The 13,034-nt window shown below is 42.9% G+C and overlaps 1 protein-coding gene across 6 annotated transcripts in view; it reads right to left on the bottom strand.

The window, feature by feature from the left end:
- dclk2a (doublecortin-like kinase 2a) overlaps nt 1-13,034 on the bottom strand; it is a 323,983-nt gene that overhangs the window by 76,128 nt on the left and 234,821 nt on the right. For all 6 annotated transcript variants that reach the window (XM_043699555.1, XM_043699584.1, XM_043699574.1 and 3 more), the window contains one exon: nt 9,310-9,418. In XM_043699555.1, the coding sequence (XP_043555490.1) occupies nt 9,310-9,418 (109 nt within the window). The remainder of the gene's footprint in view (nt 1-9,309; nt 9,419-13,034) is intronic.

Here is a 13,034-nt window from a genome sequence, read left to right as displayed (position 1 = left end):
AATGTTTTTCATTTTCCTGTCTGTCTGTCTATGGGTGTAGTAGGGGTTTTAAAAGATGGTTAGAGTTTAACCAGTAGAGCCATCTACTGATAGTTCCTAACTGCTTACTTATGATTAGAATTCACTTGTTTGTAATAAATAGTGGGTCTTGTTAAGTACAGGAACCTGGTCAGTGTTTCACATTGACTCGATTCCAACTGAAAGGTAAGTCAGGAGCTTTGCATGCTGTGACCAGATCATTGATGTTCTGTGGTAACCCAGGCAGCTGTAGGCCTTGAGAACCAGTGCATTTTCCCAAGTGGATTGTATCAAAATTTTCATAGAATCACAGAATCCCTACAGTGTGGAAGCAGGCCATTCAACCCAGCGAGTCCATACCAAATCTCCGAAGAGTATCCCACTCAGATCTATCCCTTCTACCCTATCCCTGTAATCCTGCATTTCGTATGGCAAGTCCACCTAGCCTGCACATTCTTGGACACTGTGGGCAATTTAGCAGGGCCAATCCACCTAATCTGCAGATCTTTGGACTGTGGGAGGAAGCTGGACGAAAGCCATGCAGACACGGGGAGAATGTGCAAACTCCACCCAAACAGTCACTTGAGGCTGGCACTGTCAGGCATTAGTGCTAACAACTGAGCCACTGTGCCACATCCATATCCATATGCAGCATGGCTTGGACAAGGACTGAAAAGTAACATTTGTAACATACAAGTACCAGGAAATGACCATCTCCAACAAGAGAATCTAACCATCTCCCCAAGACATTCAATGGTGTTACAATTGCTGAACCCTTTATCAACATCCTGAGGATTACCATTGCTGAGAAACTGTACTCCTCCCAGCCATATAAATATGTGACTGCACAAACAGGTCAGAGGCCTGGAATTCGGAAGCAAATAATTTACTTAACTCCTGAAACCCTGTCAAACAGCTACTCAGTGACAGAACACTCCCCACTCGCAGCGTGTATCCAACCACATCCAAGAAATTGAACACCATCCAAAGCAAAGTAACCAGCTTAATTGACACCCTATCCAACACCTTCAACATTCACTCCCTTCAATACACCACTGCAGCAGCACGTGCCCTCTACCTAATGCACCATACCAACTCACCAAAGTTCACTCCACAGCATCTTCCAAGCCCAGCTGCTCTATTAGCTAAAAGAATGAGGATAGCCAATGCACAAGAACATCATCATCTGCAAGTTCCTTTCCAAGCCATAAGCCATCCTGACCCGGAAATATATTATCGTTCCTTCACTGTCACAAGATCAAAATCCCGGAGCTCCATCCCAAACAGTATCATCAAGCACTGCAGTGATTCTACATTGGCAAAGGCAATTCAGAACGAGCAACAAATACTGGCTTAACCAGCGACATTCACATCATGTGAATGAATAAAAAAATCTTCTGATTTTCTCTGACTTCAGTGTCAAAGTGGATTCAAATGTTTGCCTTGTAACAAATGCCAAAAGATACCTCAGCGCTTTACTGTGGCAGCAGATATCACCAGCAGATCCCTGGAAGGAACCAAGGCTAACCAAATCCTGGGCTGTGGTGACCTTGACAGTTCTCCAGTTATCTGGGAAAGAGGTCTTATTCAAAAGGCTGTAGATGTCAGCAAAGACCTTCCCTGGAAGTCTGAATGTCCTGAAGCACACTGCTGCAAAGACCATGCATGCAGACCCTGTGCTGGGAATGTCAGTACCCTTGTGCTGGCGTTCTGTGTTCATCCCCTCTGTCTGTGGAGAGGCATACTGAGGAGGAGGAAGCAGCTGCAATTAATCTGTTTCTTTTGGTTTTTGGAGTCGTTGCTGCTCATGTTGCTCCAATATGCAGTGAAAGATTAAAATGGAGGATGAATCAAAGACAAGTGAAATTATATGCAGAAAGTTGGAACTCATTCACAAAGGCAGGATAGTTGCTCTTCCATTTTGCTGTTTAAAGGCTTCCCAGCCTGTCAATTTCATTGAACAAGGGCTCACTGCTGTACTCTCACCTTGCTGATCCTTGCAAGTTCCACGTAGATCAGGAACCTATACTCTATTTGGGATAGACACATTTTTGTTAAGCAAAGGTATTAGGGATTTGGGCCAAAGATAGGTACGTGGAGTTAGCCATAGATCAGCCATGATCTCATTGAATGTCGGAACAGGCTCAAGGAATTAATGTTGACAGTGCATTGCTGGAAAAGCACAACAGATCAGGCAGCATCCCAGGAGCAGGAAAATCAACATTTTGGGCCGGAACCCTTCCTTATAAAGGGCTTTTGCCTGAAACGTGGATTTTCCTGCTCCTCAGATGCTGCCTGACCTGCTGTGCTTTTCCAGCAACACACTCTCAACTCTGATCTCCAGCATCTGCAGACCTCATTGTCTCATCAAGGGTTTAATGGCCTACACCCGTTCCTACGCTACCTAAAACCAGAGTGATAAACACAGTTAACTGCTTGCTTGAATATTTAAATTACTAACATGACAGTTCCTCAAGGGACCTTTGCTCACTTTGTAACGAATTTTGGAAAAACCTGGAATTTGTTGGTGGTTCTCTCAGGTTTCTGAGATGGAGATATTTTCAGGTCTTTTTACCCCCTCCTGTCCCCTGAGATCACCCTTCTCCTATTGACAATTCTGTCCTATATATGGACTTGGTATGAGAGGCACAAGGGATGAAAACTTTGAATGTGCAAGAACTCCCAACTTACAGTTGCTGCATTTAAATCAACGTGAGCTTCAGACAGTTGCGTCACTGTGTGATCAGAAGCTGAAAACCTAATCATCAATTGACAGGTAATATGTAGCTTGTTCAGCTTAAAATATGGCATACAAGGAGTGATTCTTTGACGATACAGTTTGAAGCTACATTTGTAAAGTACGGAAGCTTAGTGCTGTTCTTCCCATGCGTGCAGCTTCCACTGGGCTCACTGACAGGACTCCAATGGTAGATATAATCTTCCTGTGCACTCGTAACATATTGCCTCCTAACAACAGGAATATTGGAAGATTTCAGGAACTCCTGCGCTCACCATCTAATCTCACAGTTTCAAATCAAATAATCTTGTCAGACATCTAAGGTTGCAAGTCCTTCTCAAGATGAGCATTAACAACTGAGTGGATTTTTACGTGAAGCACCTCAAAATAACAAAATGGGGAGTATAGCCCCTTCTATTCTAAAAATGTTCTTGACTGACAGCAAATTATAGCACAGCACTGAAAAAGCTTTAAACCAGATTTATAAGCAATAGGAATGAATAAGATGTCTTGATGATAATATTAGGAAATCTAACAGCTGTTCCATGCAGAACTGCTCTCACCTTCATTATAAGAAGGAATGGTCATGACTGCCTATGCGCTGTGGATTGGATGCATACATACAAAACATTTCCATTTAATTTTCTGATTGAGGTCACATGGGGCTGGTGGGTGGAAGTGCGGTGAGTCATGATGCTTAAGGCATCACGAATGTGGGGGAGATAGGTTTAATGGGACAACTGCTTTTTTTGTAACCCGTCATTTTCATACGTTTGTACATGAAGTCAAAGAAAACATGTCAGAGCATATCTAGTCCTCTGCAATGTTTTTCTTTAGTAAATCGATAAATAAGGCTGGATTCACAGGACAACAATGAAAAGAACAACTCAAATCTCTCTCTAGCAAACAGCAAAATTTACAACAGCAATTTCACTTTTTAATTGTCTATTTGTTAAATAAAATACCAAACTGCCAGTGACCCTTACTTCCATAGGCAATCTTTTTCTCAGTCAGTTGTGTGTTTTTCTCATCAATAATTATGAATTCTAACATTGAGCATGTGTGTCTGTCAGTGTCATTATCGTGGACATGGAGACCATCGGAGTCAGTAATACATCAATGCTGTTATATATTTTATTTTAACATCTTCATTTGATAACTTGTTTTTAAAAGCCATAATTCTATCATGGGGCAAAAGATTATTGAGCTTGTAAAAGTTTGACGTCATGAATCCTTGTGTATGTGCCAGGTTGTGCTCGCAGTTGGGAATACATATTTATACTTAAAGGTGAGCAGGAAAAAGCTGGACCTTTTTAACAGTTTGCACATTCTCCAAATTCAAATTGATTTTACGTGGATTTCTTGGAAATGAATAAATGCTCACTGTGCTTTTCCTGTTTTGAACTGGAAATCAAGTGATTTTGGGGAAACAGCAAAGGTTTCAAGGAAACAAGAAAATAAAGTTTATTTCCTGATTTACTGACTTTGAGGGGGTTAGGCTCCCTTTGCTAATGACTGCCTTGCAGTCCTCTATGGATTTAGAATTCTGTTATACAGACCCAAGTGGCAGATTAAAGAAAACACTCCTGAAGCTGCAAGACTCCTGTTCTCATTAAACCTGTTCTCATTAAAAGCCCCTGAAACCCTGATCAGAGTTTCCAAAAACCGGTATTTGTGTCTCCTCGATAATACCTGAAATGGTGGCATGTGACCAACATTCAGGAACTTGAATGAAATTGGTTGGAACTGGACATGTACGACACTGTACGACTATCAGTAATTCAGCGAGTACAATTTGTGGAGGTGTTGCAAGTATGGACTATCAAGGGTGGGTCCAAGTTTGGAGGGTTTAAAGTGTTCCTGTAGGCCTTGAGGAATGAGATGGTTGCAAAGGCAGCAGCTGAGGAACATCACATGACTGTAGTTTGTCAGTAATTCAGTTTCATCAAAGGGAAATCCAATGATGTCAGAAGTTATCATATTCCATTCTTTGATTCCAGATCTTTGATCCACTAGGATTGCTTTGCCCCCTTGGACTTTCAAAGAAACTCTCGAGAGAAACCTTTCTTTTAATGCTGTGACAGTTGGTGTGTGGGGGTTAAGAAGACATAGTCTAATACCAGATCATAGTTTAGATGTTAATCATATTTAGCACTTGCTTCAAGAATAAACACTTTGTTCATAATAAACAGATTATTTTGAGTTTATTGAAGATGCCTGGGGACATTTCTATTTTCTATATTGGTACAAAAAGAAGTACTGGTTAATTTGGTAACTGAGTGAACACATATATACTAATGGTGTGACTAGTGGAGTGGTAGGGTTTGTTTATCATGAACTGCTTTTGCAACAGTTGAGAAGCACCACTGAAGGAATAATCAGGGGTAATTATGCCAGATAGAAACTGGCACTGTGACATGATGGGCATCTACCCAGAGTGTGGGTGGGACAGCAGGAGGAGGGTGGGGTAACTCCTTCTAAGTTTAGTTGTAACTTCAAGATGAAACTGCATTCTGAAAGAGCCCTGTAAAAGGAGGTATGTCAGGCTAAATTCCAGAAAGGTCACTGGACTCAAAACATCTCCACAGGTGGGCGGCACGGTGGCACAGTGGTTAGCACTGCTGCCTCACAGCGCCTGAGACCCGGGTTCAATTCCCACCTCAGGCAACTGACTGTGTGGAATTTGCACGTTCTCCCCATGTCTGCGTCGGTTTCCTCCGGGTGCTCCGGTTTCCTCCCACAGTCCGAAGATGTGCAGGGCAGGTGAATTGGCCATGCTAAATTGCCCATAGTATTAGGTGCACTAGTCAGAGGGAAATGGATCTGGGTGGGTTGCTCTTCGGAGGTCGGTGTGGACTTGTTGGGCCTGTTTCCACACTGTAGGGAATCTAATCTAATCAGATGCTGCCAGAAGTGCTGAGTTTCAAATTACAGACCAAAGTCTTCAGAAATCCAGAGCAAGAACCAACCCAAGGATCCCCAGGTGAGGTCCACATACATAAGCCAGGAAGTCAGGATATCTGGTTCTCTGGCACCACTCCCCACCAATTCCTCCGCAACATTGATGACGGTATCGGCGCCACCTCTTGTTCCCGTGAGGAGGTTGAGCAATTCATGAACTTCACCAACACATTCCACCCCGACCTTAAATTCACATGGACCATCTCTGACACCTCCCTCCCCTTCCTGGACCTCTTCATCTCCATCAATGATGACCGACTTGACACTGACATTTTTTACAAACCCACCGACTCCCACAGCTACCTGGATTACACCTTTCCCCAACCTATCTCCTGCAAAATTGCCATCCCGTATTCCCAATTCCTCCGCCTCTGCCGTATCTACTCCCAGAAGGACCAGATGGCCTCCTTCTTTAAAGACCGTGGCCCAACATTTCAACTCGCCCTCACACTTCCGAGGACATGCAGGTCCTGGGCCTCCTCCATTGTCACTCCCTCACCACCCGATGCCTGGAGGAAGAACGCCTCATCTTCCACCTCGGAACACTTCAACCCCAGGGCATCAATGTGGTCTTCACCAGTTTCCTAATTTCCCCTCCCCCAACCTTACCCCAGTTCCAACCTTCCAGCTCAGCACTGTCCTCATGACCTCTCCCACCTGTCAATCTTCCTTCCCACCTATCCGTTCCACCCTCCTCTCTGACCTATCACCTTCATCCCAGCCCCCCACCCACCTATTGTATTCTTTGCTACATTCTCCTCGGCCCCACCCCCCTCCCATTTATCTCTTCCCCCCTGGAGGCTCCCTGCCTTCATTCTTGATGAAGGGCTTTTGCCCAAAACGTCGATTTTCCTGCTCCTTTGATGCTGCCTGACCTGCTGTGCTTTTCCAGCACCACACTAATCTAGGCTCTGATCTCCAGCATCTGCAGACCTCACTTTTGCCTAACGAATAAAGGCTGCCTGGTGCAAAACCTATACTTGAGCTGTGCTAGTAACTTACCTGGGAATTTTGACACTGCAGCCACAGCCTCTTTTTCTGATGTACGGGTACATATCTATGGAAGGTTGCAGGTTCTGCCATAAAATAAAAATGTGTAACAGTACATCACAGTACTGATCTAAGTCACAGGCCTGATTGGACTTGAAGGAAAGCAACAGATGACTCAAGGATTTTTGAGCTCACTTAATTAATTTAAACAATCCAAATTATGAGGCTGCAGTTAGGTGAGATGGGAAAATTTGAAGAAAGCCCTGAACCTGACTCCATTCAGCCGCTTTCCAAGATTAATAGAGCTGGAGGTAGGATGCTTCCATGTGAGTTAGCCATTTAAATAGTATAAAGACACTGGGAGCGTCACACATAAAATCGGTTTTTAACTCAGAAACTTATCTATCATGTGACAGTTTATTTTCTTTGACATCACAGTATGTTCTCAAATGCTTTATAGTCAATTAGGTACTTTGGCAATGGAGTGACTGCCGTCGTGTAGGGAAAATGGCAGTCAAATTGGAGTGAAGCAATATTCTGCATAATGATCACATAATCTGTTTTACAAATATAGGGAATAAACCTTACCCAGGACACTGGGGATAATCCTTCCTCTGCAGGAAATAGTGGCAGCCATGTCTTGCTTTTGGCTTTCTTCTGAGACACAACATGTCTGACATCGCAGTACTCCTACATATTGCAATGGACTTTTCATCTAGACTTTTACATATATTTCTGGAATTAGTTTTGAAATAATACAAGATTTTTGAATCCTACATCAGATATAGGTGTCTTTGGCTAAACCAACATTTATTGCCAAAATGCGCATTGCGCTGGAGAAGGTGGAACAGTCATAGAGATGTACAGCACAGAAACAGACCCTTTGGTCCAACTTGCCCATGCTGATCAGATAACCTGAATTAATCTAATCCCATTTACCAGCACTTGACCCATATCCCTTCCTATTCATATACCCAACCAGATGCCTTTTCAATGTTGCAACTGTACCAGCCTCCACCACTTCCTCTGGCAGTTCATTCCATACACGCACCACCCTCTGCGTGAACAAATTGCCCCTTAGATCCCTTCTAAATCTTTCCCCTCTAACCTTAAACCCATGCCCTCTAGTTCTGGACTCCCGCACCCCAGGGAAAAGACCTAGTTTATTTACCCTATCCATGCCCCTCAAACCTCTATAAGGACACCCCTAACCACACCAGTACTTGGGGCATAGAGACATTCACAGTGCTGTTAGCCACAGAGTTCTTTATTTTGATACAGATACAGGGAATGAACAGTGAAATAATTCCAAGTCAGGATGGTGTGTGGCTGGGGAGAGGAATTTGCAAATAGTGCTGTTCCCTTGCATCTGTTGCCTGTCTTCTCCTACATGGTAGAGGTCACAGGTTTGCAAGGTGTTGCTGAAGGAGCAATGCATTTCTTACATGTCATGCTTGCTGCCACATTGTGTCAATGGAAAATAAGCCAATTTGAAGGTGGTGAATGGGATGCTAATGAAGTGGGCAGCTTTGCCTTGGATGGTGTTAAGCTTCTTGAATGTTGTTGGAGCTGTATTTGTACCACTGGTCTAGTTCAGTTTCTGGTCATTGATAACAGCCAGGATGTTGATTGCAAGGCATTCAATGATGATAATGCATTTGAATGGCAAGAAATGATGATAAGATTCTCTCTTGTCTAGAGACATTGCCTGACACGTGTGTGGTACAAATCAGCACCTCAGGAATTGCAAATGGTATTGAGCATTGTTCAATCATCAGCAAACAGTCCCACCTCTGACCTTATGATGGAGAAAAAGTCATTGATGAAGCAACTGAAATGATTGGGCTGAGGACACTACCCTGAGGAACTCCTGCAGAGATGTCCTAGAGCCAAGTTGACTGATCTCCAACAACCACAATCTTCTTCCTTTATGCAAAGTATGACTCCATCCAGCAGAGAATTTTCCCCTGGTTCCCACCAACTCCAGTTTTGCTACTTTCTGATGCCACATTCAGTCTAACATTGCCTCAGATGTCAAGGGCAATCAATCTCAACCCAACTCTGGAGTTCAGCTGTATTGATCATGTTTTGGTCAAGACTGTAACAAAGTCAGGAGCTAAGTGACCCTGGTGGAAACCCAAACTTAGCATCACTGAGCAAGTTACGCCTTTACAAGTGCAGCCGATAGCACTGGCAAAGTCCACTTATACTACTTTAGTGATCATCGAGAACAGATAGATTGATCAATAATTGACCCATTTGGATTTGTCCTGCTTTTTGATGAACAGGACATATCTGGCAATTTTCCACATCGTAGATAGACGCCAGTAGCTGTATAGGAGCAGCCTGCTACATGCCCAAGTAGCTTTGCTAGAATGTTCTCACTTGGAGATGAGTATGCTATCACTGAACCACAGCTGACCCCGTGGCAACTTTATACATTTAGCTTACGACATGCTGTAGGAAAACGCATTTCACTACAATTCTGCAGAAAAAATCTTCAGTCATGTGTAAAATGCAAAACAGTCTATTAAATAAATCACATTCGCGGTGTTCCCTTAAATATAAGTAAATGTTTCAGAGGTATTATTGCGTTGACTTACCGTTCCACACATTCTTTAACAACGGCAAAATTCCCATCTCCAATCACCTTCCCAACTTTATATTTATCAAGAATAGTTGAAGCTGACAAGGATCTATTTCCATTTATACCTGTGGGTGGATCAAAGAAAACTTGGGTCATAATTTTCAGGTCTAACTGTACCAGGATCTCCACATTAACTGAGAGGGAGAAAAGTCAGTGATTCTTTTTGTGAGCCTTTCTACAGTAATAACTTGTTTTTGTTTGATAACTCTACCAGAACATTTTGACATAATTCTTTACTCAACAGCATTTCCTTGCACCCATTTGCGATGATCTGCATTCCAAAATGTTCATTCAGTCATCGACTGAGAGCTAACAGTGATCGATTGAAACACAACCCTGAAAGTAAATCACACGGCTTCCAAACCACATCAATTGCAAGCCTTATGCTTTTAAAGCAGTCAGCAGCATTCAACTGCAATCATTGGAAAGCAACTCACAAAGAATGAAACTTAAACAAAAGCACCAGGGAACTTAGCAAGGCATCGTTAGCTCAGACATGATCAAGGCAAAAATTCTAAGCTAGAGATCACAAAGTTTTAGACATGTGTCTTGGTCCTAGCTGCAATGCCATGTGGTATGCAATTGTTTAACTCAGATGAATCACTACAGAGATCAATATCATGTTATTTGGTATTCTTAATGTGTGTTATTATAGTCCTCCTCCCTTCGATTTACATTCCCTCCCACACCACCCCTCTTTTACCCCCTCCCTCTCCACCCTCTCCCACATTCCTATCCCCTTTCCTCCACCCTGTCCACCTTCTCTACACAACGCTCTCAACCACTTCCCTGTCCTCATCTCCTTCCTTCTTCTCTTCTCCACCTCCCTCTTCAACTCCCTTAGTTCACCTCCTGCTCCTGTGGTGGGCGGGGGGAAACAGGTAGGAAGGGAAGATCTTGAGCCTGGGGCAAGGAAGGAAGTGGTTCAAGTCTGAAGAAGAGGGGAGAGTCCCATAGCTGGAAGAGGAGAGGAAATATCTCAAATCTGGAGTGCACGGGAGATAGGATCCATAGGGATAGGGTGGACGTGAAGGGATAGTCCCAAGCCTGGGTTATTCGGGGAAGGTTGTAGTCTTGAATGTGGGAGCTGGCTAGTTATATTCCTGAGACAGGAGAAGGAGTGGGAATTGGAGTCTGGAGACCAGAGGCATGCAGGACAGCTTAGTCCTGAGACTCAGGGGTCCTTGAGGGTGATCATGTTTCTCGTAGGCCTGAAGAGGCTTTTAGCCTTAGAGTCATGAGGAGCTGACATTCTGGTGGGGTAGGGGGTTCAGTAGAGTATTGGAAGTGTGGCATGAACTGCAAGATTCTTTGCCACTTATTGGACGATAAAGTTTTCCTTTAAAATATTTTCAGGATGGTGAGCTGTAACTAGTTGAATGCCAGTGCAGGGATTACAATTATTTACAATATATATTAATGATTTGGAAGATTGAAAATGAATGTACTACAGACATGTTTGAGGACGACATAGGCAAGTTAAGTAAGTGGGCAAAAGCTTGGCAGAAGGAATATAAAGTGGGAAATTGTGAGGTTATGCACTTTGGCAGGAAGAATAGCGGAAAGAGGTGGAGGAGAGAAGGAGAGAGATGAGGAGGGGGAAGTGGTTGAGAGAGAGTTGTGTACAGAAGGTGGACAGAGTGGAGGAAAGGGGATAGGAATGTGGGAGAGGGAGGGTGTTAGAGCGATTGCTGGGGGGAGTGGAAATGTAGGAATATTATCACACAGAAGATGTGGGAATCCTTGGGCATAAATCAATCAAAGCAAACATCAAAATTCAACTGGTGATAGGGAAAGCAATTGGAATGTTTGCCTTTATTTCAAATGGAACAGAGTATAAGAATATACATAGCACTAGGGTGAAGATACCAAGGCTTTTAAGAGGTATATTTTGTCTTGGTCTTTTTTTTAAATGAAGAGAAGTTGAGTTAGAGGTGCCAAGCTGTCTATTCGAAACCAATAAAGTAAACAAATCGTAATGCTTTTTTTTAATTGGAACAATGGAAGCAGCGTGAATGGATGGGTCCAAGCTCCCACAGAACCCAGGGTTTTAGTTTAGCTTTCAGCAGTGCCAGGGCTTTGAAGCTGGGTCTGGAAGGTCTCTCTCTCTCTGTTACAGCTAAAGGCTGGAGTTCTCTCTGTTTCTTGAATTGCTTGTAAGATAATCTATTTTATTGAATTTGCCTTTGCCAAGGGTTTTTTATGGGATGTTATTATATTGGAACAGTTGCTGTTTAGTTTTTAAATAATCTATTATTCTGTTAAGTTTTCCAATAAAGTTAAGGTTGGCTAATTCTTCTGCCTTTTGTTTGCTTTTTAGCCGTAGAGCAAGAATAAAGTGTGTTTTGCTTAAAACCGACTTGCATAACCAATCAAATTACTTTGGAACACGGCACCTTACAATTGCCTTTAAATAAGAAAGATTTAAGGTCTAGGCTATATCGTGGATATATTTGAAGGGGTTTAGTCTGATCCATAATATTAATCAGACCTCAACAGGTATACTATGAACAATTTCGGTACCCTTAACCAAGGAAATCTGAACTAGCTTTGGAGGCAGCGAGTTTTGAGAAGATTTGTAGCTCAGGTTGACGTTCTGGATGTGAGTTTGCTCGCTGAGCTGGAAGGTTCATTTTGTCACCATACTAGGTAATATCATCAGTGAGCCTCCAGTGAAGCACTGTGTTTGTTGATAGAGTTCTGGTTGGAATGCCATGCCTCTAGGAATTCTCACACCTGTCTTAGTTTGGCTTGTCCTAGGATGGATGTGTTGTCCCAGTCGAACTGGTGTCCTTTCTTATCTGTGTGTAAGGATACACATTGACTTGGGCCCCACTTACCACCCGCTGAGAAAAAGGAAATGACATCACCAGAGGAAATGATGTCACCAATCCTAAGGAAACCTAAACACATAAAGAGAAAGCGGGTCACGAACACCAGTACTTCACTGAAGGCTCACTGATGATGTTATCTAGTATGGTGATGCAACATCTGAAAAGGAACATTCCACCTCAGCGAGCAAACTTATATCTAAAGCCTTGATAGGTTGATAGCATGTATAGCTGGACTGTATTAGGAGGAGAGGTTGAATTGGTATTTACACATTTAAGCTCAGAAGAATGAGAGGTGACTTAATTGAAACATAAGATTCTTAGCAGACTTGACAGGGTAGATGCAAAAAAGTTGTTTCCCCTTGTGGGAGAGACTAGGAGTATCGGGCATATTCTCAGAATAAGGGGCTGCTCATTTAAGATACAGATTAGGAGGCATCTAATTTCTCAAAACATTATAAATCTGTGGAATTCATTATCGCAGAGGGCTGTGGTGGCTGTGTCATTAAGTACAGGTTATATTCAAGAATGAGATAGATTTTAATCAATAAGGGAATCAAGGGTTATGGGCTGAGGATTATCAGATGAGCTATGATCTTGTTCAGTGTTGGAGTAGACTCAATGGGCTAAATGGCTTATTTTTGTTGCTACATCTTATGGCCTTGTGAACTATAAAAATGTTTTAATCACAATATGTTTTAACCCTTTACTAATCTTGTCCCTATAAGAGTAAACCTTGAAGGGATGTCCAGTTTCCTTGGCTCTAGTGTAGCCTGGATGTTGGAGAGAATCATGCCCTGGTCTACAGACAGAGACTGACAGCAAGGGAGTACCAGGAGTTTCACTCCGA

The sequence above is a fragment of the Chiloscyllium plagiosum genome, chromosome 1 (assembly GCF_004010195.1).
Source record: "Chiloscyllium plagiosum isolate BGI_BamShark_2017 chromosome 1, ASM401019v2, whole genome shotgun sequence".
Taxonomy (NCBI): Eukaryota; Metazoa; Chordata; class Chondrichthyes; order Orectolobiformes; family Hemiscylliidae; genus Chiloscyllium; species Chiloscyllium plagiosum.
The sequence above is the reverse complement of the archived record's forward strand: the minus strand, read 5'-3'. Positions and strand labels throughout refer to the sequence as shown.